Source organism: Diceros bicornis, chromosome 34 (assembly GCF_020826845.1).
Source record: "Diceros bicornis minor isolate mBicDic1 chromosome 34, mDicBic1.mat.cur, whole genome shotgun sequence".
Lineage (NCBI taxonomy): Eukaryota > Metazoa > Chordata > Mammalia > Perissodactyla > Rhinocerotidae > Diceros > Diceros bicornis.
Window position 1 is genome coordinate 29,864,494 of NC_080773.1, and position 27,726 is coordinate 29,892,219.

Below are 27,726 nucleotides of genomic sequence, written 5' to 3' on the forward strand. Positions count from 1 at the left end.
TCCCTGGAGGCAGACAGGGACTCATATAGAGGCAGCAGGAAATACTGAGGTCTGACATATGAGGGACCAGCAGCAAAGCTTATATGTCTCACTGGATTTTCTGCTGCCTTGAGATGTTTTTCTATCCTAAGTGAGTTCTTCACTAATTTTCACACCACTGATCTGTTCTGTCACTTAAGTTGTGGGTTGAGAAATTAAAACAAAATACCTTAGAAGGATTTTCAAAGCAATAAAAATAAAAGGAAGAACATGACAATAATTAACTTTAGAAAACAGACTTTTTCATACAAATCAATGCCAATTAATTTCGTAGTCTAGGTGACATGGAAGTTTTCTAGCAAAATGCACTTTATGTATATTGACCTTTCCTCCTTCCCCCTATAGGAACAGGAAGTCTAAAAGGAACAATACCCATGGAAAGGTAGAAATTTATAGGTGTCTCTCACAAATAGAATCACTGATGGTTAATCAGGCTGATTCTACTATTCCTTAAATGTCAGATAAGTTGTTGCTTCCTCAATTCACAAGAGAAAAATTCTGTAAGGATGCATGGTGACAGATATTAACTATGCTTATTGTGGTGATCTTTTTATAATATATACAAATATTGAATCATTACCTTGTACACATGAAACTAATGTTGTATGCCAATTATACCTCAATTAAAAAAATGTGTGGAACGCTCACCAGGAACCTTCACATCTATTTTAATTAATCTTTGGGTTTCTCCACAAAACAATTCCAATGTTGGACTCTGGTCCACTATCCAGTTCACCCCAATTTCCAAGTAATGAATTAAAGCCATAATTGTAGACAGCCCCTCCTACACACACACAGACACACACACAGATGTACAATTTTAAATTTGCACACACAGATGCAAATACACATGCATACCAACACACTTCAATATACAGTCACATACACTCATATTCTTGAACACTTCCAGACTTACATATACATTCTTTACAAGCTCACAATATCCTCACTGATACTCATACACACTGTGATACACACCATGCAAACACACTGGCCCAATAAGCCCCAATAAATCTTAATAAAAGGGTTCACAGGTTGAAGAGTTGTAGTATCTGCAGATCTCTAGATACTTGAAAAGGGGGGCACATTTCCCCTATTTCACATCCTTCCATCCCTGCCATAACCCACAAAAATGTTATCTAAAAAATGCAATATTTAAAAGATGCTGTGATAATGGCCACTTCAGATCAAAGCTCATAGTGGTAACATCGGAGTTTTGGGGATGTGACTGTGTGTGTGAGATTGAGAAGGAGAGAGAGAATATATGTGACAGACTGAAGGCCAATGAGGACACAGGCTGGGAGAATTAATATGGTGCAGAGAGTGTGGGGTGTGGCAAGATAGAGAACTAGAGGGATAGAGAGGAAGGAGGGTTCAAAGATGCAAGAATGTTAGTCTCCACATGGTTAAAGCATGGGGTTTAAGCAGATAAGGGGCAATGTGCACAAGGAATTTAAGTGTAGAGAGACATCATGTGCTGGTTGGATACACGTTTGAGGGTCAAGGGAGTGAAGGGGTTAATAAAGATGGGAAGATAATGGGAGAAAGGGGTTCAGGAGCAGGAGTGGGTAAAAGGCACATGAGCCCTCATGTCTCAGAGAGGTTAAAGAACACGACACTGAATGGGTATAACAAGTGGGAGTGCAAGTCCTGGGGGTAGTTAGAGGCCCTAAGCAGAGGTAGAGGGTAGATGGGAAGATAGAAGTTATAGTAGAGGACTGCATGTAGGATTAGGGATGGACAACATGCCGCAGCCATTTTGCTCGTTTTGGGATACAAGGCAAAGGATGTGACCATGCCTGGTCCCACAGGAGAGATTTTAAATAGTACCTGGTGCTCAGTGATGGAAAGAGCAGCCCAAATGTCCCTTATTGCTCCACCTATGTCTTGAAGACCTTTAGTACTTCAAATTTAATAATGAAATCTCATTTTTTGTTCCAATATTGCTAAAATACAATACATGCTTTATTAAAATATGAAACAGAGTAAGGCAGAATTTAAATTTCTATACACTCTTTTTCCCTAATTAGAAATCATCTCAAGAGGTAAAGTAATATTTTTTAGATACATTGAAATTTATTAAAAATTGTTTTCATTGAAAAATATCACTGGTCTTATAATGTCACAGGTATATCTCCACCCACTGTTATTCCTCTGAGATTAGTGTTATGTTGCATTGTAAAAGGGCCTTTGTAGATGTAATTCAGTTTACATAGGTCTGTAAAAAGTGACCTAAAAATCGGGATAATATCCTGACTTATCTGAGTAGGCCCAATGTAAGAACATGAGGTCTTAAACTGAGGAGGAGGGTAGAGAGTAGAATCCTGAGGGTTTTTTCCCATACGGTTGCTGTCTTTGAAACTAGGCATGAGAGGCATATGGAAATCTGAGAAGGAAATGACCCCTGTCAATAACTGAAGGATCTAATATTGGAGAGAAGAACCCATGCTGGCTGCCATCTGGATTTTCAATTTGTTAGACCCTAAGCAGAGTACCCAGCCAAGTTTGCTGAACTTCTGAATTATGAAATCTGAGAATATAAATGGGTATTGTATTAACTGCTAAATGTGTGGCAATTTGTTATATCAGAAATATAAAACAAATACATATAAAAATAAGTAAAATTATAAACATGTATAGGAGAAAGTAAGGGAAACCATTAATTACACCAAGCCCAGTTTTAGCTCTTTGTGTTGTATCCTCTTTCCAAGGTAACTTTAGAGTGTATCTGAAATTGCATAAAAACACACACACTCACACTGTTCACATTCTATTCTTGGTTCAATATTTCCATAGACTTAATATCCAATAATTTTTCTTTCCTCATCAGTGACCTGATGAAAGACACATTTTCATACCAAGTTCTCTGAAATGTTGTATCATGTTTCATATTCATTACCAATGAACCTTTATCAAAATACTTCCTGTTTATGCATTTCAGATTTGAAAATGCTTGTCTGCCTCCTGCTATCAAACACATTATGACAAACGGATCCTTAATCATGTTGATCTGTGCATATGTGGATTATGCAAATGGCTCTGAGACATGGAATTTCTTCACCATGATGAGTACACATTTTCACTATTGCTGAGGAATTGCCAACAGGCCTTTCCATGCAGCTATAAAACATAATATTCTATATACTGAACCACATGTGCCACTTTTTATATTTTTGGGCTCCTTTTCTAATCCGGTGCTCCTTCATATCTCCCCCAGTGTGGTAGGGCCTCAGAAAGAGTGGAGACTTCCCAGAAAGAGGGGTCAAGAGAGTGGAATCCTCACCCTGAAATGTGAGTATCCTCTACCTTGCATACCCGGGCATGTTCCCAGAACAATTTCATACTTCACATCTATGGGACCACACTCAGTCTAGGGAATCACTCTTCATGGGGCTGAGTACTTTGAATTAAGGTAGGTATTTTTTTTAAACATAATGCTATGGAATGAAAACAAAAGATAGAGACCCCTAAAAGAGAAAGATAAAATGAACACTAGATGTCTATCTGGGACCTAAACCAAAACAGAGTCAGGCAGCCATGCCAGGACTGAGGTGCATTCATATACTGTGTTCTTAGAAAAACCACAACATGTACCTGAAACTAAGTGTTCCTTCCTACAGGATGACCAGAAGCCTGATATATCTGATTTTAGAACACCAGTATCTGTAGGGAACCAATCAATCAGTGGGCTTTCAAAATAATCCCTGTGGTCTTTGGTTTTTGCCTTTGTAACTTCTGTCCTCCCACACCCTCCCTGGAGCATACATTTGATTTGTTCTGCAGGCTACGTCTCCCTGGTTTACAAACTGTATGAGCAATGAAGATTTCCTAACTAAATTCTTGTATTTCAGACATTGTTTTGCTGACATTTTTTGGTGTCAGAAGTTGGATCTGAAGGGAACCACAGGTCTTTCTCTGCACAGTCTGGGACCAATGCGTTGGCACCTGTAAGAGCCCCTTGAGCTCAGTTGCTCCTTCATGGTGTTAGGAGATGTTCAGGTAAGTCCTCTTGGATCCAACTCCTCCCACACTTTCAGGTAGAGATCTCAGAAAGCTTCTTGCCTGAGGGTTCCTTCACTAAAGGTTCAGGAAAGGGAGAAGGGAGTCTGATCCAGCTGTCCAGATGCAAACCACACATTCTTATTTCTCGTCATGGCAAGATAAAGTTTTTCAGTGGGAAGTTGCCATCCAGAAAGATAAATTTTGCTCCAGCTCAACATGGGAAATCCACGTGCAATGACAGCCTTTGCTGATCAGCTGCCCTCTGGAACCCCAGCTGGGTTTAGGTTTAAGAATTATGGCCCTGGCTCCTGAAAATGTCTTGTTCTTTGGACTAAGATGATCAGGAATAATTTAAAATTATATTGTCCACTAGAAGAAACATTCCAATTAGATAAGATCACTTAAGAAGTGCACTTAAAAGCAAAGCCTTCAAAATTCCAAAATAGCTTTATTAAAAGTTTTGTTGCAAAAACCTAATGAATTATTAAGATATAAGATGTATCTAAAAGAAGATTATACAAAAGTCTAAGTTAATGGCTTTACAGACATCCTCATATCTACCTGCAAAGGAGGGCTCCTGTATGTCCTCCTTCCAGAGTTAACATGACTTAGAGATTTTCTGATACACTGCTACATTCCATCATGTGCCAGAAACAAAATTTGGATTCAATTATTCTTTCATAGCTAGTGAGTTATGTATTGTATGTACTGTATTACTTGACTCATGGCAGTAATTTTAAAACAATATCTATGGTGTTTTTATGTATGTGTGTCCGTATATGTATGTTATATATATTTTTTCTTCTACCTACTGGATGGTATAATTTCTAAAAGAGCTCTATTTAATTGGCTTAAATAAGCACTTTCAGAAATTATTTCTAAATATAATAAAAACTAACCCAAATGAATTTCAGGATTATGTGATTGAGGAAAATATTTAATATTAAAGGTAATTTAAATTTGTTGTCCTTAGCGTTATAATCATTAAATATAAAACTTTTGTTCTACTTAGGTTTACCAAAAGCTAAACAAATTCATTTTATTTCTGTTACAATATTTGGCATCCAACAATTGATGGATAACTTTGTCTAATGTCTCATGAAAATTCTGTAGATAATCCAAACACAATTATTGGAAACAAGTAAACCAAATAGATGTGAAAAGGATAAAAGTGTTTTTAGGTGAATATCTTAACAATAATTATGCGTCATGGTATATGTACTTAAAAATAACTTCAAAACCTTTCGATAACTTGAAATCTTAGAATTTTGCTAAACTAAATTAAATGACAGAAATTTATTGAGTATCTAGATTATTTCCAAATAAGATGAAATATTAGACACTAATTACTAAGCATAGGTTTATCTACTTTTGGCTTATTACAGAAAAAGATAAAATATTTAAATTTATTAATGAACACATTTTGTACCATGGTGAGAGACTTTCTCTGAGAAAGTGCATTTCTAGAAAGTATTTTATAAGTCTACCAATCCACGGAATGTTAATGTAAAAGACAGTTCACGTTTACTTCCTTTTTTAGTTTTCACTAAAAATTATGGTTTCTAGAGTTTAAGAATACTAATTATTACATGGGATTAAAGCTATTAGTAAGGGAAACTTCTCTGTATACAAGGAGATTAAGATTAAAAAGGTATAAAGAATGGAGATATTTTTGTTTGTTAAGAAAATACATTTTTCCTTAAGCTCTTGGAAGGAAGAAAGACATGACAAATTCAGAATGTAACGAAGAAAGTTATAGAAGGTTTGTGGAAGAAGAACCTGAGAAAACAGATTTATTCATAGTCAAGATGACTAAGATTAAAATAAATTTAATTATGTAAATATGTTTTAATATAAAAAGTAAGGTGGTACAAAATTAGCAATTGGTTTTCTCTCTCTTAAAAGGATAATTTTCTTCATCTTTTAATCTGCTCTAGATAAAGAGATTATGAAAAGTTTTTCTTTTTAACTAGTTTACAAAAAAGTCAGAGATCACAAATTACAAATAGGATATGTAATTATATTCTGGGGCTTTGAGGAGGGAAAAGAAAGAGGAAGATTGGTAACAGATATTAGCTCAGGGTGAAGCATTCCCTGCAAAAAACAAAAAGGCAGAAATTATTTGTTTTATCAAAATGAATTTCCAGTATTGCTTTGATTAGGTCTTTAATCATAAGAGCAAAGGTTTTGCTCACAGCTTTTTAATTTTCTGTATTTACCTGAAAATCTTTGTCACCATGGTTAAATGGATAACTAGGCCTTGTTTCACTGTGACTTATGATCCTAATTGGCCAAATATCAAAACCTTTGATATTTTTGACAAACTTCTCAAAATTCACATTCAAAATTAAGTATTTCTTTTGACCTGAAATCAACTTGGACAATTTCCAGCAAGTCCCTGGACATCCTCAAAGAATTTGTTCTCTGTTCTTATAAAAAGGGAAATATTAAACTAATCATTCTTATTTGGTATGTTAAACTGCATGGGAAACATTGTCAAATAGTTGATGCTATGCCTCTGTTATGGGAATCTTACCATACATGTATGTCATTAATGTAAACATTTAAAAATTCATATAAAATTTTAAAAATTTCCAATACGTTCTGGTATAATGTTATCACTTGCAATTCTAGCTATCATCTTAAAATGTTACATGTCACATAAATAATCAAATTTCCTTGTCAATTTCACTATAATATTATGTCTATGTTGCTTACAGATAGTTGTCTGATGATTTTGCAAATATCTTTTATCTTCAGAGAGATTCATGGAAAGGTCTCTGATATTTACTCTAGACACAGGTTTCTGATAAACTTTCAGATCATAAAACTGAACTGGGTACAAAATTACAGAATGCTAACAAAGAAAACAATTGCTTAACAAAATGATTACAAAAGATCAAGAATGAATATTAATTACATAGGACTACATGAACCAAGAAGGATGTTCTAATGTTTGTTTTTCAAGATGTAAAAAAACCATTTCTCTTCAGCTATCAATGATTTGCTAAGATATACCTTCATGAAGAAGGATGAAATATTTACTTTTTCTCCCTACCTGATCACTCCAGAATTCAGAAACTCTCAATGAGTATTATCTTCACTTACATAAAAAATAAGACCAAATTTTTAATACAAACAAATTAATTTTACTGTTTATATTTTTAAAAAAGTGAAAGTAATTGTAGAGAGAAAAATTATGCTACACCATTGTAGATATTAGATTCTAGTACTGTTAATTGCCTTTGAGGATTGTTATATACCTATAGAATGGACTCACCTGGCCTAAGGTATTGCCTTTGGTCTCAATGACTGCTTGCAATGCTCTCTTTGGAAAAAATGAACTGACTTCGCATGGGATGATCACTGGAAGATCAATATCTGTTGATATACAAGCTTCTGCTGATCCCTTGTTGTCTTATATAGTATGACCAGCTACTGTAAGACTGTAATTTCTTATGCTCGAGCCTATCATCAACAGATTAAAGAACACTTCCCACATTCCAATTTAAAGGATCCCATTGATCACAGTCTAGAGCCTGTGAATGAGTATCTGGAAACATCATTAGAGGAAGATAGCCATTGAGCCCCATTAGAAAGGGTTGTACCAGCTCCTTCAGATGACTAGAAATGCACTCTGCTCTCAGACACCACAATAAAGCTGACTCACAATAACAACTTCCATGAAGAGAAGTAGCTGACGTCTATTGTAGACAGCTGTACCAAGACCCTGGACCAGGCCTATATACCTGCTTCCACAACTATTTAATATTACCATTGTCATAGTGTTCAAATGTCATTTAAGACATTTCTAATACTGTGTTTTTCCAATCCATATCTGAATGGGACTCAGATAGCAATGTCTTTTTACAATGGGCTCATTCCCTTGCTACACACAAAAATCAGTCTACCTGTTGGATATGTGGGCAACTCCTCCTGTCTAGTTCATCTGGGTTACCTTGGCAGATTTCTCCCCTCCAGAGCACAGACTGGAGAGCTTTAAAACAATTTATTATGATGGAAAGATCTAGTTCAAGCATTCACAACACATCTGACATTTCTAATTTTGACTGTGACACCCGGCCAATATCCCATACTATTAATGATAGTGTTTAACTACTTTTTTTTCTGTTGCCCAAACTACCCAGTCATCCCGACAATTGGCAATTAATGCAAAGAAACAAGATAGTATGATGAGAACCATGATAGGTTTCACTCAGATCTTGGATGGATATACGAGCCTGACTCATAGCTATGGAACTTTAGATACACTGGCATCTTTATGATGACAACAAGGAAATGACTCCAGACAAGGTCAACATAATTGCACTCAAGACATGGGATGAATATCCTGTGAGTCATGCAAAAATACCATTACCCTTAAAGAAAGTGACTGGTTTGGGATAGACTGTCTCGACAACCAGGCATTTACTGGGTGACTAATAACAGAATTCAATGGTTATGTGGAACAAACATTTGGCACTGGATTCCACCTGGCTGGCTAGGGCAATGCACCCTGCATTCTATGGGATGCAAGGAAGGACTCACTCCAAATTAACAACTGTTACTAATCTCCCTTTCCTCAAACCCAGATGGACCCATGCAGTTTTTCATTGGTATGATCACTTACCTTCTATATTTATAACTTCTATAGGATTAGAGGATGTCATCACATACAGAAGCCCTGACTAAGCTCACTCAACAGGCCCTTAATAATAGTTAAACTGAATTATCAGTATCGAATACTAAAATGTCTTTAATGAGTAAAGCCTTCCTCTAAAATAGAATGGCCCTCAATAATATAACCACATCACAAGGTGCAATTGTCCAAACTGAATGTTTTGTTTTTACACCTGATGAGTCTTCTAATGTGTTGTCTCTGCTAAATCTTAGAAAAACGCAAGTAAGTTCCCTTAGGTAACCTACGCCAACTCTAAATGACTTATTTAGTTGGCTCCCTACAGGCATCAGCACACTTCCACAATCCAGATTACATCTCCTAATTCTGTTGCTCTTTGGAATCCTGGTACTAATCATACTTAAACTAATCACTGTTTACTCAGTGTTATAAAACCAGCATTCAGGCTAAAGTGATGATCTTGCCAATGACTGGAGCTAATGTACAAACTTGATCCCCCAACTTCCAGGTCTCTTCCAGATGATCTCATTAATATATAGGCAAATCATACTGAATTTGGCTTTCCCTCATCCTGCCTTGTTGCTCAAATATGGCCCTGCTTAACGATAAATAAGAGATTGTAATCTCATTCCTATTTCCTCATTCCATGCTTTCCAGACCTTTTAGTTGGTTACCCTCAAGTCTAGGTTCACTTTTAAGACTGAGTTTCTAGGTCTTTGTGTCATCATTGGTTTTAAGATTAAGCATCTGATTGTTCTTTAAAATAATTCTGGTTTGCTTCCACACATGCCTTCATGAAACTCCAACCTGAATCATGGTCACTCAACATCTTCTGCCTCTAGATGCAACCATCAATGGAACTTCCAGAAACTTCTACTCTGAGACCTTAATTGACCTATAATAGGTAACTTGGTGGACCCCTAAACTGCATGGCCCAAGTTATTTGATTTGATAACTAAGTCGCACTAAGCCCACAAGTCTTTCTGTGGGACTAGAGGGACCCAAGGTAGGCAGAGGCCACCTTGGCACTAAAATGGGACAAACACCAAAGTGATCATCAATGCTGCATGTTGCAAGTTTCAAACAAAATGGGGAAATATGGAATTAAAAAAAAAAAAAAAGAGGACCCCAAAAAGGGAAAGATAAAATTGACTCTGCATGGCTAATTGGGACCTAAAAGAGTAGAGCAGGGTTGCAAAGGGGTAAATGCAATCATGTACTCTGTTCTCAGAAAAACCACAAAACTGTACCTGAAACTGGCCATTCCTTCCTGACTGATGGCAAGAAGCCTGATATAACTCATTTTAGGACACCAGTATCTATACAGGAATCAACAAATTAGAGGGCTTTGAAAATAGTCCCTGTAGTCTATGCTTTTTGTCTTTATAAATGTTGCCTTCCAACACCTCCCCAGAGCGTACTTTCAATTTGTTCTGAAGTCTGCATCTCCCCAATTTGCAAACTGTGTAAGCAACAAACATTTTGAAACTAAATTCTCTTATTCCAGATATTTTTTGTTGACAGTGCTATTGCACACTTAATAGGCTACAGTATAGTGTAAATATACCGTTTATACACACCGGGAAACCAAAAATTTTGTGTGACTCATGTATTGCAATATTTGCTTTATTGCAGTGATCTGGAAACAAAGCCACAGTCTCCTAAGTATGACTGTATATGAAATTTCTAGTTTATCCTTCAATAAAAAATTCCCATTGTGCATATTCATTCTTAAGAAGAAACTCATAAATATTAATTTTTTAAAATTATTTCCCCGAGTGCTCCAAGAAAAAATATTGTATTTATCCTTATTTCTGAAATTTTCTTTTATTTCCTATTACTTTTCACATGCTAACTATACTTCTATTTTCAAATCATGCAAAGGTGCAACCCATGCATCTTATTTCAGCACAAAAAAAAAGTCATGTAGAAATATGTGGTGTATATTTATGAATAGAGAGGCAAGTTTTAGTAGGGGAGATTCTGAAATTGCACTACCATGGTATTTTCTTTATAGACACAGAAGTAATGTGAAATACCCTATGGAGTGAATAACTCATAAGCAAATTATGAATATATATTTCCCAAATTGTAAGTTGTTTGAATCTAACATGGAAAGAAATTGTTATAGATGCCATTCAACTAGAGAGCTTAATGATGTAACATTAGTGTTCATCACAAAGCACTCCAATGAGGTGGGATATGTTTGGGTCAATAGAAGGCACATGAGTCATTCAGGGTTACAAAAATAGATTACACTTAGACATGAGCAGTATAATACATGCTAAAAAAAGGGGTATGAAAACGTAAATGCAGTGCTCAAATTTCCATCCTTCACAAGTACACTCTACTCTGGTTATTTTGATTTAACTGTCCTCTATAACTCCGTCTCTTCAGTTTTCAAAAAGAAAAGACAAATCTTCATTAATCTATGATATACAACACCTATTACCTTTTAAAACAGAGGGAGACCATCATTTCCCCTCCATTTTTCCTACCACATATGCCATTGCTACTAACCCATTATTCTACTCAAGTGAAAATACCATTATCTAATGTTCTAGCCTACTCTTTTTCATGATCATCTGGTATAGCAATTTTTACTGTAATCACCAACAGAGGCCCACAGTCATAGGAACAAAGCTAGAGTCTCTGACCACAGAAAGCAAGGTAATTTAGATAATATTTTACTTCTCTGCCACTCCCCATGCTCTCAAATTTACATCATATTGTACTTTAAAATCAGTATACTACTTTTCCCAGTTTCCACGGACATCAATAAACCCTCCTAATGAAGAAAGTCCTTTCATTTTACAGATCCTTTCTCAGAGACCATCATGGTGAAAAGTAAAAAGCATGTCATGAAACCCTAACACCGACGGGCTTCAAACTTCAGGTTCTAAATCATCAATAATAATGTGGCTTTTTCAAGAAACATCAAATAACTGAATAAAAACATTTTATAAACTGTAGACTTTTCCACTGCTGTCTTTACTTCATTGACACACTTCATCTCATGAGTTTTAAATAATTTTAACTTAATACCTGAGGATGGTTCATCATCAAATGTAAAGGAATTCATTCTCTCTCATATGAATTTTGTTATGTTTATTCCATTGAGGGAACTGGTTAAACAATTTATCACCTTCCATTCCTCATATTTCTGTCCAGTATGAATTCCTTGGTGAATACTGAGGTCATTGCTGAAAGGCCTTGACATATTTGTATGGTTTCCATCTTTACATGAATTTTTTCATGATCATAAAGTTGTGCACATTGGGTGAAGCTGATCACACTCATTATATGTATAAGATTTCTCCCTAGTAAGAACTCATGTTCCCCAAGTCTTAAACTTTGGATACACCTACCATACATTACATCTGTGTGCTTCTCTCAAAGATGTATATTCTGATATCAAATGTGGTCTGAGCCCTGGTTACCAGCTCAGACATATACATTACTATTATATACTTTCTCTCCACAATAGTCTCTGATGTTGAGTAAGGCTTGAACACTTTCATAAGTTTTGTTCCTATTATATTTGTAAGGTTTCTTGCTACTAAGAATTCTCTGAGGATCCCCAAAGCTTGAGCTTTTGAATAAAACTACCATCATGTATACTAGATTTATGATGTTTTTCAGTATGTATTTTCTGATGCCTAGTAAGGCTTGCAAATTGCATAAAACTCTGCCATACTCATTATATTTGTAAGGTTTCTCTGCAGTATGGATTCTCTAACGCTGAATGAGGCTTGAAAATCAGGTAAAAGATTTGCCACTTTAGGTACATTTTCTCTCCAGTATGGATTCTATTATGCTGCTTGAATGCTCAGCAAAGCCTCTGCTGCATTCACTACACTGTTGTAAGTTTTGTCTCCAGTATGGAAATTTTTTACGTTGAGTAACAGACGAAACATTAATAAAGGCTTTGCCACACTCAATATACTTGTAAGGTTTCTCTCCACTATGGATTCCTTTATGTCTTTTAAGACATGAAGTTTGGGTAAAGGATTTGCCACACTCATTACATTAGTAAAGTTTCTCTCCAGTATGGATTCTCTTACACTGAGTAAGTCCTGATCAATCAGCAAAGGCTTTGCCACTCTCCTTACATTTTAAGGTTCCTCTCCAGTATGAATTCTCCGATGAACTACAATATGTGCATTTTGACTATATACCTTACCTTGCCACACTCATTACATTTGTAAGGTTACTCTCCAATGTGGATTCTCTTATGTTGAGTAAGCCTTGAATGCCTAGCAAAGGCTTTGCTGCATTCATTACATTTGTAAGGTTTCTCTCCAGTATGAATTCTCTGAGGAATTGCAAGATTTGACTTTTGACTACAGACTTTGCCACACGCATTACATTTGTAAGGTTTCAATCCAGTATGGATTATCTTATGTTGACTAAGGCTTGAATGTCTAGCAAAGGCTTTGCTGCATTCATGACATGTGTAAGGTTTCTCTCCAGTATGGATTCTTTTATGTTGAGTAAGCCTTGAGTGTTCCACAAAGGCTTTGCTGCATTCATTACATTTGTAAGGTTTCTCTCCAGTATGGATTTTTTGATGTCTTTTAAGGCTTACAAAAAGGCTAAAAGCTTTGCCACATTCATCACATTTGTAAGGTCTCTGTCCTGAATGAATTCTCTCATGTTTCAAGAGGTATGAGCTTTTGCTAAAAGCCTTCCCACACTTATTATATTTGTAAGATTTTTCTCTAGTGTGTGCTTGCCCATATTGCCCAGGTAACAAAAGATATTTAAAAATCTTCCTATATTTATTACATATATTTTTAACACTGGGAGGAATTTTTTTGAAGTGGTGAAAGATACAATGCAGTGCATGCAGCATGCGGAGGTGTGGGTTCTATGGAAACCGGGGTGCCTAGGTGCTAAAGTCAATATACACAAAGGCACCAGTGTCATTCATTTGGATCAATAAAAGATATGAGAAAAGGCCAAGACTGGGATTTAGAAAAAGAGAGGAACTCTTTTAGCAAGAGGCATAATACTCATTCCATATGAACTATACTATGGGGATAATGGAAACAAGGAAGAGATTAAAAAGGGAGACTGTGTGGTGTTATGGGAATAATGCAAATTTACATGTATTCCAATATTTGCTCTAAAAGTGATCAAACTGAATATGCCGTAAATTCCATTTTTAGGCATATACTCAAGAGAGTCATATATATATGTCAGAGGACAAGTACAAGAACGTTCTTAGTAAGACTTGAAGGCAAAAACCCGGAAAAGACCATCAAGAGAAGAGTGGATGAATTCACTCTGGACAAACACATATGGATGCCATAAAACCCTCTTAAAGGTCCAGTAATGGAGAGTGACCATGGATGCTGGATGATGATCTCTGACTGGGGGGCAACAGAGGTTCTGTGGTGGAAACAAAGTTACCAGGAGGTTATTGTCAAAGTTACAACTCTTTGGAGATGTGATTATATTTGGTAAAACATAACTCATGAACTATATTATATAGATTTAAAAATAGAAATGTATCAGTTTTGACACATTGAGTTTGTTAATCTAAGTGTTCTTGTTTGTTACATAAAAATAAGAGAGTCTCTTTTGCTTTAATATTTTATTTATTTGAAATAATTTATTTGGTTTTTTTAACATTACTATCCCAAAGACAGAAGAGATAGCACATGGGAAGTGCTCTTAGTATACATATCAGGAGACATATAGTTATTATCCTTATGAATTTATAGAAATGAATACACACTAATCTAAAAGTAATAAATTCTAACTTCACAAACATCAGAAAGCAGTACTCTTAAAGAGAATTACTAAATAACCTAGAGCAAAGAATTGCTGGCAAGGAAAAAGGGTGTTAGTTGCAGCACTTAAGTGTAGGAACAATTTTTGGCAGTACCATGGGGATGCATGGCAGAGGGCTACGTACAGAGATGTGGTAAGCAAAAAATATCCAATAACACTCAGAACAAAAGGACAGCAATGGGATGTGTGTCAATAAGGACCAGGTGACTTTTTAGAGAATTCAGGTGAAAAGGAGGATAGGGAACAAAACAAGCTTCATGGGTTAATTAAAATATGTAATTTCAAGAACTTAAATTGTCTGGGCAACACAAGTCTCAGAAGCAGTAGTAATGAGGGAAGAATGGAGTGTAAAAAATGCCTATTTTCTATTAAATAAAGTGGATATTTAAATATTAGAATTAGTATAGAAAAGTTGTGCATGATGAATCTAGACAGAATAATTATTAGAATAAACTACTCGTAGCAAAAAAAAAAAGTCAGTGGAATTAAAATCAAATCCAAGTATTTTTCAGAAAACTACATATACTATGGAAAAAGCCATGTGTCTTCATAAAAAATATGCAAAACCACTTGAATGGTATTTCCGTAGCTAAGCAACTTAAAAAAGGGTTTTCAAAATATTAAAGATTCTGTTTCAAAAATGCAATAGATTTAATTGAGGGAAGTGTGTAAAAACAATGTGATACCACTACAAACATATGAGAATAGACAAAATTTAGAACACTGACAACACGAAACACTGTCAAGGATGTGGAGAAAGAAGAACTTGCACTCATTGCTGGTGGGAAGGCAAAATGGTACAACAACATTGGAAGACAGTTTGCACTTTCTTACAAAACTGAACGTATTCTAACAAGATGATGTAGCAATCACGCTCCTTGGTATCTACCCAAATGAGCAGAAAACTTATTTCCAATAAAAATATGCACATGAATGTTTACAGCAGCTTCATCCATAACTGTCATAACTTGGAAGCAACCAAGATGTTAATAAACTGAGGCACATCCAGATAATGGAAGTATTATCCAGCACTAAAAAGAAATGAGCTATCAAGCCATGAAGAGACATAGATGGAACTGAAATGCATATAACTAAGTGAAAGAAGAAAATCAGAAATGGCTATATACTGTTTAATTCCAACTATATGATATTCTTAAAACGGCATATGAAGATAGCAAAGAGATTCGTGGTTGCAGGGGTTAAGAGGGAGGGAGAAATGAAGAGGCAAAGCACAGAGGATTTTTAGGGCCATGAAATTAGTCTGTACGATTCTATTATGTAGATATGTGTCATTATACATTGGCCAAACCCACAGAATGTACAACGCCAAAAGTGACCTCTAAGGTAAAGATGGACTTTGGGTGATGATGAGGTGTCAGTGTAGGTTCATGAATGGTAACACATGCAGCACACTGATGTGGGATGTTGATACTGGGAAAGGTCTGCATGTGTGGCAGTAGGCAATACATGGGGAATATCTGTACCATTTGCTCTATTTTGATGTGAAACTAAAACTGCTCAAAAAAATTGTCCACCAAAAAAGGTGTCTGAATAATACTAAACACTAAATAATAAGAAACAGATATAAAAATAATAAGTAAGACTACCTTTCCAAAAAGTTCTGGAGGTTATACAGGTCTTGGACAAACTAATATTGAGTCATAACCACTCGAGAAAGAAATCACATGAAGTATATAAAACAATATTCATTCCATGACCCCACAACTCAAAATTGCAGGGAAAAAAAACAAAGAAACTAAGAGAATCGTCAAAAATGTTGAACTGATGAAATAAATAGAAAACAAGGTCATATAACAATGAAGTTTGCAAGATGAAAGTGTCAGTGACTTAAACAAAACAAAGTACAGGAGACTTAAAAAATGCAGGCATCATTTCACTTTATAAATGCCTTCAATAAGATGTGTCAAGAGCATATTTGTTGAAGGTGAATGAAACAGAGCACACACATGGGATAAGCAATGTGGCATGAAAAGCAGTTTAATCAACAGTCTCATAGAAATTAGGTTGTGAACTTGGACAGTGTTCTCCTTAGGTTAAGTTCCTACATCTTTTATTTATTGCCTGCTCAAAGGAGATGATGGTATATGTCTAAACAATATTGTCATACTGCCTTTAGGAGACAGTATTAAACTCCTCAAAAAACAGGACAACTGGAAACACTTATCAGTCAGGTTCTCCTAATACTTTCTACCCTAGTATCCTGGGACATGCTGAACACTACGCACTGGCTTCCAGAGGCACTTCTGTAAGTAGCAGGATGATGTTCTAACGTTATTAATCAGTGTTCTCCTTTAAAAATTTTCTGTTACCCAGTAAACACCCTCCATGGGAGAGTTCACCAAAAGTCACTCATCACCTAAAGACGAGTTATCTCAAGAGAAAAAGAGGATGAAACTTCAGACCCTTGGAATGTGTATTTCAAAGGCAAGTTTCAGAGGCAAAATCTTAGGAGAATAAGAAATCAGGAAGACCAAGGTCTTTCTATGTTCCCTGACAGAGCAGAAAGGGAGAAAAATCTAAGGTATGGGGGTAAAACAGAGTCAGATTCTGAGGCAGTCTTGAGAAGGGGCTGTGTGTTATGCCTACAGGCTGTGGGGTGATCACCTGAAAGACTGAGATATACTCCCACGTAGCAATGGGGACCAAAGAGAGGATCTCAGTGTCTAGTCTTTACATTACTGCTCAGTTACAATATCAAACAATCTCAAATTATAAAATCTCTTTAACAACCTCAAATCACATTCCTCTTTACACACATGTGGCAAAAAGAGAGGTGAGGGGCCTGAACGGGCAGACAGGGCCTGACACAGCCCAGGGAGTTCCAAAGAACCCCAGAGACAATGGAAGAGCAGCTGTTTTCTGGTCCATCTCCTGAGAAGTTCTCCCAAGGATATAAGAAGTGAATGGAAAGTGAATAGTTCCTGGGGTCAGGACCACAGAGGCCTCAGCCCTGATCTCTATGGATGAAGGGGAAAGAGGACACCATAGAGACAGCCATCTTGGTCTCCCTCAAACCAAGGGATAACAGAGAATTGTACATCATGATAAAGCTTTTGCCTGCCTCTGTCTGAGCTGGAGCATCAACATAGAGTGCAATTTTAAACATTTACACATTTCAATAGCAGCAGTAAGTCTGCATTCTTTCCTACTTTCCCTTTACTATCCAGATTTAACTTAAACTTAAACGATTTAAACTTAAAAGAAAAAGAGAACATGATATGCTTTGTTTTTCCAGAACAAATTCCAAGCTCTTTGTTCAGCTAAGAAGAGAGAACATTACAGATGGGTCTAGAGAAGTATTTCAAAAATCAGTCAACTGACTGAATCCTGAATGCTAAGGGGTTATTTTAAGTATGTGGGCATCTGGGGATGGCCTGGTGGCATAGTGGTTAAGTTTGGCGTGCTCCACTTTGGCAGCTGAGGTTCACGGGTTCTGATCCAGGCGCAGACCGACACCACTCATCAGCCATGCTGTGCCAGTGACCAATATGCAAAAAAGGGAAAGAGTGGCACAGATGTTAACTCAGGGCTAATCTTCCTCAAGTAAAAAAAAAAAAAAAAAAGGTATGCAGGCATCTAGCTCTCTCCCAAGAACTACTGAATCAAAAGCACAACAGGAAAACTAGAGTCAGATATTTTTAAAAATTTGCCATAAGGTTCTGACTATTGTTGTTCTCCAACCACAACTAATCACACATGAGATATGCAGAACTTCTGAAAAAAAGAGAAGTTACAGTCCATGTGCCACATTAGGAAGCCTTTCCATTCTGAACCAAAACAGGTTCAATCACTCTCTCAAGAACAGGGATTTGGAACTCCGACAAGCAAGTCAGGGGCTCCCAAGAGACTCACAAGGGAAAACGCAAAGATATACAGCAGTAGTTACCAATTTCAGAAGGGAAGTTATCCTCACCCAGGGAGAGCAGGTTCCTGTAGTTCTCCAACATCACGTCCCTGTACAAGGCCCTCTGAGCAGGGTCCAGGCATTCCCACTCCTCCCGAGAGAATTCAATGGCCACATCCCTGAAGGTCAACCGTCCCTGAAAGGAAAGCACATTTCACCATGTCAACAGGGACAGAGTTCTTATCTTGACACAAAATGGGACAAGCAGAGATGTGTAAGGATTGACCTAGCTGGAGCAAATGTGCTCAGTGAAATATGTAAGAAAATTTTGAGCAAGAAATAATTCTCTAATTTTCTTTTAACTGAGGTGCAACTCACATAAAGTTAGCCATTTTAAACTACAACTCAGTGGAATTTAGTACATTCGCAATGTTGTACAAACATTACCTCTATCTAGTTCAAAAGCTTTATCATCCCAAAGTAAATTCATCACCTATTAAGCAGTTCCTTCCCACTTCCCTCTCCCCCAAGTCCCCAGTAAACACTAATGCTTTCTGTCTCTATAGATTTACCTATTTTAGATATTTTCATATCACTGGAATGGTATGAAACGTGTGACTTTTGGTGTCAGCTTCTTTCACTAAGAATAGTACTTTTGGTTCATCCATGGTCTAGTATGTGTCAGGACTACATTCCTTTTTTATGGCTCAATAATTTCATTGTATGACTATACCACGTTTTATTTATTCACTCATCCTTTCATGGACATTTGAGTTATCACCACATTCTGGCTAATGTGAATCATGCTGCTATGAACATGTGTTTGAATATCTGTTTTCAATTCTTTTGCCTATGTACATAGAAGTGGAATTACCAGTTACACAGTTTAATTTTTTAAGGACCTGCCACACTGTATTCCATAGTAGTGACACCATTTTCCAGCAATGTATCAGGATTCTAATTTCTCCACATCTTTACCAACACTTGCCATTTTCTCATTTAGTGTATTCATTGTAGTGCTTGTGAAATGGTATTTCATTGTGGTTTCGATGCTGCATTTTCCTGATGACTAATTTCATTGACCATCTCTTCATCTGCTTGTTGGCCACTGTGTATCTTTTATGGAGAAATGTCAAGTCCTTTGACCATTTTTTAATTGAGCTCTTTGAATTTTGGTTGAGTTGTAGGAATTCTTCATATATTCTGGATACTAGACCCTGACTAGATCTGTGATTTGCGAACATTTTCTCCCATTTGGTAGACTGTGTTTCACATATGTGATAGTGCCCTTCAATGCTCATAAGTTTTAATTTTGATGGAGACCAATTTGTTTTGTCTTTCTCTCTTTGCTTTTGGTGTCATATCTAAAAGTCCACTGCCAAATCCAAAGTCATGAAGAATTATCACTACGTTTTCATCAGAGTATTACAGTTTTAGGTCTTACATTTACTCTTTTGTTCATTTTGAATTTTTTTATATGGGGAAAGGTAGAGGTTCAATTTTACTCTCTTTCATGTGGATCAGCAGTTGTCTCAGCACCTCTTAAGAGACTATTCTTTTCTCAGTGAAAGTATTTGGCACCTTTGTAAAGAAGGAACTGATTTTAGATGTGTGAGTTTATTTGTGGCCTCTCAGTTCTATTGCTCTGATTTGTATTTCTACCCTCACACTGGAACACACAGTTTTGATTACTCTAGGTTTGTAGTAAAGTTTGGCATTGGGAATTTTAGTTCTTTGACTTTGTTCTTTTTCACCATTATTTTGGTTATTTGGGGTCCTTACCAATTCAATGTGAATTCTAAAACTAGGTTTCCTATTTGTGCAAAAAAGGCTGTTGGGATTTTGGTGGGGATTCCACTGAATCTGGATAGTACTTTGAAGAGTACCGTCAGCTAAATAACACTAAGTCAACCCTTTAGGTAGGACCCTTCAGAGACAGAGAAGATTGGCAGGTACAACATATGGCAATTTAGGAAGGAGAGAACAGAACAACCAACTAAAAATGTGACTTTTATCTTGGAAAGAGCCATTCTTTCTTTCTTTCCTCTTCCTCTGAGACTCTCAGGTTAAATTATCCTATATGAAAAAAACATGTTGTTCAGTGCTTAGAATCAACATATCCCCTTCCTCTGCCACAAGTATAGACATAGGGAGAACCTCAATACAGGGGACAGATGGCCCTTTGCTGACCACTGTAATAGGAGGGATGCAGGGAATGTAAACTCCACACAGAGACCAATAACTGAGTCTTTCACCCGTTTCTCTAGAAAGCCCAATCTTCCTACTGACACCCACACACACTGCTGCAACTGTATTGTCGTTTGTCCACTTCACATGAAGTGTAAGGAAACTGCCTTATCCAAAATTTTGGCTCCTCCCAAGGCAGCCCATATCCAATTAATGGTTAATTCAGGATATGGAATTCTGTGTCTTCCCTCAATTTAGACCAACTCTGAAGGGCTACTTAACTCCAGAGCTCCCTGCTGTAGATATACTGAGGAGTTTAGATTTTTGTCCTGAGGGTGATGGGAAACAATCAGAGGCCTTATTGCCAGGAGATGACACAATCAAACTTAACATTTACCCATAGAACACAGAGAAGGAGAGTGAAGCTGAAAGAGAGGCATGTCTGTCTCTGAGCCTCTGCCCCTGCCTCTTTTTTAGTGGTTTTCATTAGTTTAGGAGGACTGGGACACATTGAAAATTCTAATGAGGCACCCTCTCCCAAACAACTGCCAAATGCAGACATACACTAAATTTTGAAAATCATTTCAGGGATCCCATTTGCTCAGACTCAGAATTCCTGGTCTACTCTATTATCTCCATGTTATAAGTGGGTGCACTGGGGCTCTGAGGGGGAGAAAGTTTACCAAGTTACCCTGAAGAGGTCTGAGTTCAGTGAGCATAACAGGGTGTAAGTGGTCGCCTGGATTGGGCAGTAGAAAAGGTCTGTTCAAGATCACATTTCACATTCCTGAGCAAGAGAAGATTCTCTTTCATGGGTTTAATCAAACCCAGGCATTTAATTCCTCTTTTCCAGAAAAGTATTTAAAAAATTAAGGTACAAATAGTTATTAGTCTTAGAAAACATGAAAGAGGGTCACTGGGAGATGGGCTCTGAGCAATCTGTTCATCATGGACACATAGGCTCTACTGGAACAAAGTTCCCCATCCATCCAGCCCATCCTTCAACATCTGCACAGAAAGGACAAAGGGGACTCGAGAGGAACATGTATGTAGTTGCAGACTTCAGCTCAGAAGTCACTACTTTAACAGATCACTTTAGGGAAGACATAACTTGTTCATTTTTAAACTAACTGGTTAAACTAGGTTTTTTTGTGTTAAAAGACTACCAACATCCTTACCAGATGCGTAGTGAAATACTACAGTTATTTACAGACATCAAAGAATAGTTCCAATATATGACAGCGTAGAAGGCATAGACACCTCATTCTCTGAACAATAAAATTAAGAGGGAAAATAATTTGGAAATTAAAAAAATACTTAAGTTAAAACAAGTGTGAGGATACATCAAACTTAGAAAAGAATGATATGAGCCACAGGGACAGAAAGTCCTCCCCCATTTCTTGAAAGGGATGATGGTGACCTGGAATGGACTGAGCTAAATCTCTGCCCTCAGGGTGAATAGGGGCTGCAAATTGAATTATACTCTGACGCAATAATTAGAAAACGCAGATGTCTCATAAACCTGGTTTTGTAACTCACATTGCCTTCTGCATAATTTTAGCAGTTCAACAAATCTTCAATTAGATTATAGAGGCCCAAGTCAGTTCTACTTCACAACTTAATACCCCATATCCAATCAAAATAGTCGCCGTGGGTTTGGGTCCAAAACTTTCTCGACCACTGTGTGCTTTGCTCTGTGTATTTGTCTCTCTCTCTGTCCTTCTGGTTCTCTCCTCTCCTTTGTCCATTTCTGTGTTTCTCCCTGTTTCTCCTCATCCTTTTGTCTCCCTCCCTCTCTATTCCTCCTCCTACAGAGTGTTGGCTCCTCTCTTTTTCAGCTTCTGTCTTCTTTCTCCCTCAACTTTCTGGGGGCCTCTAACTCCATGTATTTCTGCCTCTTTCTCCCCATCTCTGTTCCCCTCTGCTCTCCCTGGAGAGGGGCGAAGGGCACGTAACCACCTCCTGAGTGAGGACTTGACCACGTGGTGGGGAGTGGGGAAGGGAGTGGGGCGTCAGGGAAAGGTTCTGAGCAGGAAAACGACGCGGAGGGCGGTCGGTGTCTATGCAGACCGAAGGCAGAAAGGTTGCGCCAGCACCTGCCTTAGAGAGATTCTAACGGGAAACGGACGCAGACTCCCGGACCGCACGGAGCCGCAGAACTCAGGGCATCTGCGGCAACGCCGCCAAAGGGACAAACTCACAGCGAGAGGGCCGACCGGGTTCAGGGATTTTACCTTAGGGGGCGACCTCGAAACCGGGTTGCGAGGGGCGGGGCCTGAGGATCACGAAGCGCAGGTACGAACCAGAAACAGACTCACTCATCCGAGCTCGTAGGTCGTTCCACGCGATCTACTTCCGTCTCCAGGAAACCGCGCATGCGTATCGGGGCGGGGCCGACAGGGCGGGGCGATCACAGAGGCGCGTGGGGCTCTGGTGACCTAGGGGCGGGGCTGGGCGCGGTGTCTGGCCTTCTGCCCTGCCTGTCAGGTTTTCCTGTGTGTTTGTCTTCCTGCCCCGTAGCGTCCAAGCCTCTGCTTTACGGGTTCCTTGGAATCTGTCTGGTGTCCTTTGCAGCCGGGCTTCCTACAGAATTACACGTGTGTCGGCCACTTATCCTGGAAGCCGAGATACTTCCTCTTAAGAAATTGACAAAGAATCAGGTGAAAGCTTTTTGACGCGCGGATGGAGCCGCCTGTCCTGTGAGGAGGCGGCAGGAGCGCTGGGCCCTGTGGGGGCGGGGCGGGAGGCTGTGGGGGGCGGTGGATGCAGGAACATCTGAGACGCAGGACAGTTACAACTTCTTTAAGCAAAACGGGAATTGTCCGTGTAGCTGAGGGAAACTAGAATGTGACATGAAATGCAAACTGTGCCTTCGCGAAGTGTGCGATTTTGTAGTAACCCCAGCGCAGTGTAATTTCCCTTTCTGTTCCCCATTCATTCGGGAGGCAGAGACACAACCCTGGGCTTTATGGGGCCAGGCCCTGGGCTGTGGGGATGGAGGGCTGACAGGTTGTTTTAAAAGAACAAAAATTTCTTCTTGTATGGATAGAAATTAATTTTTCTTTCTTTAAATTTGTTATAATAATCCACACCTCTTCAGATGAATTTATAATACACATACGTTTCAGAGGTCCTAGTTGACATCCTGTATTTGGCTGGTCATTAATATAATTGCAATTTCAATTTTTAAAATTTTTCTTCTCATTTATTTGGAACATTATTTTCAACTTAAAATTATGTTAGATAAATCAGCTATTTTAACCTCTTTTTTTTTCTGTTTCTGAACGTGTTATGTCATATGCAAATAGTGAGGCTTGTAAAAGGTGGACTCTTTTGGAGATATTTGGGTTTGCTTTTAACTAATGAAATATCAATTTTGAAATATTTCCAGAGACATTTGATAAGGATGTCTATTCCCTTAGTAAATAATACATCCAAATAGTATTTCTAGTTTATCACATTTGCAATAGCATCATTTACACCTATAATAATTTTTAATTTTAAATATTTGAGTTAATAGCTCCGTTTCTGATCCCTGTGGATATTCTGAAGGTGGAGCTGACTGGATTTTGTTTCGACCAGATCACAACTGTACATGTTCCAGAAATTTCTCAAAGGTTATTTTCAATAAATAGCACTCTTCCATTTTCCCCATAACGAATAAAAGTTTCTCAAACTTTTAAGGATTTTTTCCCTCTATTATTTTACTGAGGTTTTATTTACTTATTTTTTTAATAATTAAATGATGGGCTCAAATAGATTGAAACTTTGGAAGATAAATTTCTCTTGGGGAAGAAAACAGAAGCAATCCTTCTCTTGTCTCTCTATCTCCCCAGGCTCCCTGTGCTGAGCTCACTTCCCCTGAGCTCTGGTCCCTCCATGCAGACTGACTTTGAAGTGGATCTCCATGAAAGAGTGGGGACTAAACCATTTGGGGTCAAGAGGTGCTGATATCTGAACTCTCCATCTAGATTTTCTTCAGTCACCTTGCCTTAGATGGGGGCCCCTAATCCACATTTTTTATCCAATATTCTACTCTGGTATTAACACATAACATGTGCTTGGTAATTTTCCTGACCAGCTGAAGTGATTTCTCTTGAAGTTGACAGGAAACTTCTTGGTTGAAGCTCCCATGCTCCCCAAGAGAAGCTGAGCCCATAAGATGGTGTCTGAGTAAATCAAGGCCTAGCTGCCACCTCATTGGCTCTCCTTTTCCTGGGTGGGAATTATATCTGGTAAGAGATGAGGAGTGAAAAATGTGAGATTGCATTTTAGCCTAAATTCCTCTACTTATATTTTTATTAATATTGTGATAATTAATTAAGGGAAATTGCATTTAAAATGGAATCAGGAGGCCAGAAGGGGAAGCTCCCATGCAGTACCGCCTGAAGTCAATAACAGGAAAGATTATCAATTACAGACTCCATCAGAAAGATGTCATCAACAGGAAGATAGTCAATTACAGATTCCAACAGAAGTCATCAACAGGAAAGAATCATTAATTATGGAAAGAAATATACATTGCATCCCAAACAGAAATTGACTATGCCAGCAACTTGGCCCATGAGAAATGATCACTGCCCTGAACTCTTGCTTTGCTCCAGTGGACTTGCATTCAAAACTACTCCTCCCAATTTCCTCCTTTTTCTCTATAAAATAATATTTCTCTCTCATTTGTTGAATTTCCCCATGGATCTCCACAGCCTGCACATTCTGAATTGCAATTCTTTGGCAAATCCTGAATAAACTCGTTTTGTTGGTAAAATAACTGGTTGTTTTATTTTTAGCGTTCATATATATGGTATCTGAAGTGGGATACGAAGGAGGTGACCCCCAGGAGACGGCAACCCTTGGAATCTAGCGAGGTATCCATATCAAGCCCCTTGTGCTCATTGCTTCCATGAGTCACTGCCTACTTTCCTTTTGGTGAGTCTTCTCTTGTACTTTGAGCTCTGCTCTGTCTGCACTCTGAACTTTCTAACTTTATTTGGGATAAGGAGAAGGCTTGTCCTATCCAGAAAGAGACTTTGGCCTCCCGGCTGAAAGCTCCCTTCTTCGGTTCAAGAAGTCACTTTAGTGAGAATTCAGTTGTTTTCTGAAGGTAGCTCAGTTCCTTTTGGGATTTATGCTTGCTGAAAATCCAGGAGTTTTCTTTGGTTTTCACATTCCTTTTGGAATCAAGGCTGGGAATCCAGCAACATTCTTTTCTTTTCAGATTCCTTCAAGGATCAGGGTTAGGACTCTAGTAACTTTCTTGGGTTTCAGAGGAGATGTCAGAAATGGCATCCATCCCATTCATCTAAATGTTCCGAGGGAAAACCGTCTTCAGGGGCCCTTACTGTTTGAGAACTTTGGGCCTGCTACATGTTCATTTTTAACTAAGTGAGCCAAACTGACCAAGAGTAGTCTGAAATTACAATGGCCATCATAGGGAACTTTAGATCTGTCCAAACTCATTTTTCTTAAAACCAAATTGGAAGACCACAGCTCCAAAATGAAGCAAAGTGAATGGTATGTTTATTTTAATTGGGACCTTGAGGCTTCCAAATGTGCACAAGATTCTACAACTGCCTCACTACAAGATACCATATTTAAATTACCAAAAACAACTAAAAAGCTGAGGGAACACAAAATGGCTTCTGAGGCCTGCCTCTCCCTTCTCCTGTTTTTTTTTTTTTTTACGCTCAGGACTCACCTCTGGTGCCATCTTCCTCCTTCCCTTCTGTACCACCTCTAGCACTGAAACTTTGTCCATCTGAGCAAGTAACCTTAACTTAGTTGATTTTCCAGAAATGCAATTTGGAGACAACTATTCCTTTGAAGTGTGTATCTGAGACGTGGCTGAAATTCTTAAAACAAAAGCTAGAAGGTCTCTGTGTCTATGTTTATGTTGTATATGTCTATGTATATATATGATTTTTTCTACCTGTAGATGGTAAGATTGATTTGTAAAAGAGCTCTATTTAATTGGCTTGAAATTAAGTGTTTATAAATTAAATATTCCTAAACTTCAGAAATACAATGGAAATTAACCCAATTTTTTTGTTTATTTGATCTAGGATTAATTTTTAGTACATAAAAGCTAGCTTAAGGTTGTTGGTTTAATTGAAAAAGGCATGTTTTTAGAGTTATCAATGCTCAATATGATGCTGACAATACAACTTTCATTCCATATGGATTTCTTAAGCTCATTTTATCTCTACTAGCAAAAAAGGAACATAAGATGATGTTTGCCTATTTAATGTCAAATTGAAGCATGATTGTTAAAAACAAGTTAAGTAAGTGCAAATAACATCAAAGTTTATACTAAGGTAAACTAAATGATAGGTCATTGAATATCTAAATCATTTCCAAATAAGATGGACGTTAATTACTGAACATAGGTTTATCTACTTTTGGCTTCCTATTGCAGAGAAGCTAAAGATATTTGAGTCAGCTAGTGAACATGTTTTATGTCATGCTGAGAAATTTTCAGTGAGAAAAGGCATACGTTTCTGGAAATTTATAAAAGGGATTTATAACTTGGCCAAGCCACAAAATGCTAATATAGTTCACAATTGCTTATTCCTTAGGTCTTCACTAGGAATTAAGGATTCTAAGAGTTAAGAATTCTAATCAATATATGTAACAATCAGGGAAACATCTCTGTATGCAAGAAAAGTAGGATATTTTGATAAAAGAATGTAGAAGGATTGGAAATGCATTTTGTTGAGGGAAAATAAAGTAATTTTGTCCCAAAGAGATGCTGGATACTTCTAAATGGGAAAGAGGAAAACATAGGAAAAAATCTAAATGAAAAAAATTGTAGAAAGTTTGTTGGAAGGAATCTTGGGAACAGAATTTTTTTTCCTTTCATGAGGAAGATTGGCCCTGAACAAACATCTGTTTCCAATCTTCCTCTTTTTGCTTGAGGAAGATTGTGCCAATCTTCCTCTATTTTATATGTGGGTCACCACCACAGCATGAGGAATTAGTGGTGTAGGTCCGCACCTGGGATCCAAACTCGTGAACCTGGGCCTCCAAAGCAGAGCTTGCTGAACTTAACCACTAGGCCATGGGGCCAGCCCTGGGTAAGGACTTTTAATATGTGGTAAAGCTGCCTAAGATTAAAATAAATGTTTTATAGTGAGTTTTAATACCTAAATAAGCTAATGCAAAATTAAAAATTGCCTTTTCTCTTGAAAGTACAAGGTTT

At 37.6% G+C, this 27,726-nt stretch overlaps 1 protein-coding gene and 1 pseudogene across 1 annotated transcript in view; both read right to left on the reverse strand.

Annotated features, from left to right (window-relative positions):
* The window catches only part of LOC131397315 (zinc finger protein 677-like), a 308,052-nt gene that overhangs the window by 211,738 nt on the left and 68,588 nt on the right, over positions 1 to 27,726 (reverse strand). Inside the window, 1 exon segment of the mRNA XM_058530110.1 lies at positions 18,387 to 18,540. Coding sequence (XP_058386093.1) covers positions 18,387 to 18,540 — 154 coding nt within the window.
* LOC131397934 (zinc finger protein 665-like) lies at positions 11,718 to 13,535 on the reverse strand (annotated as a pseudogene).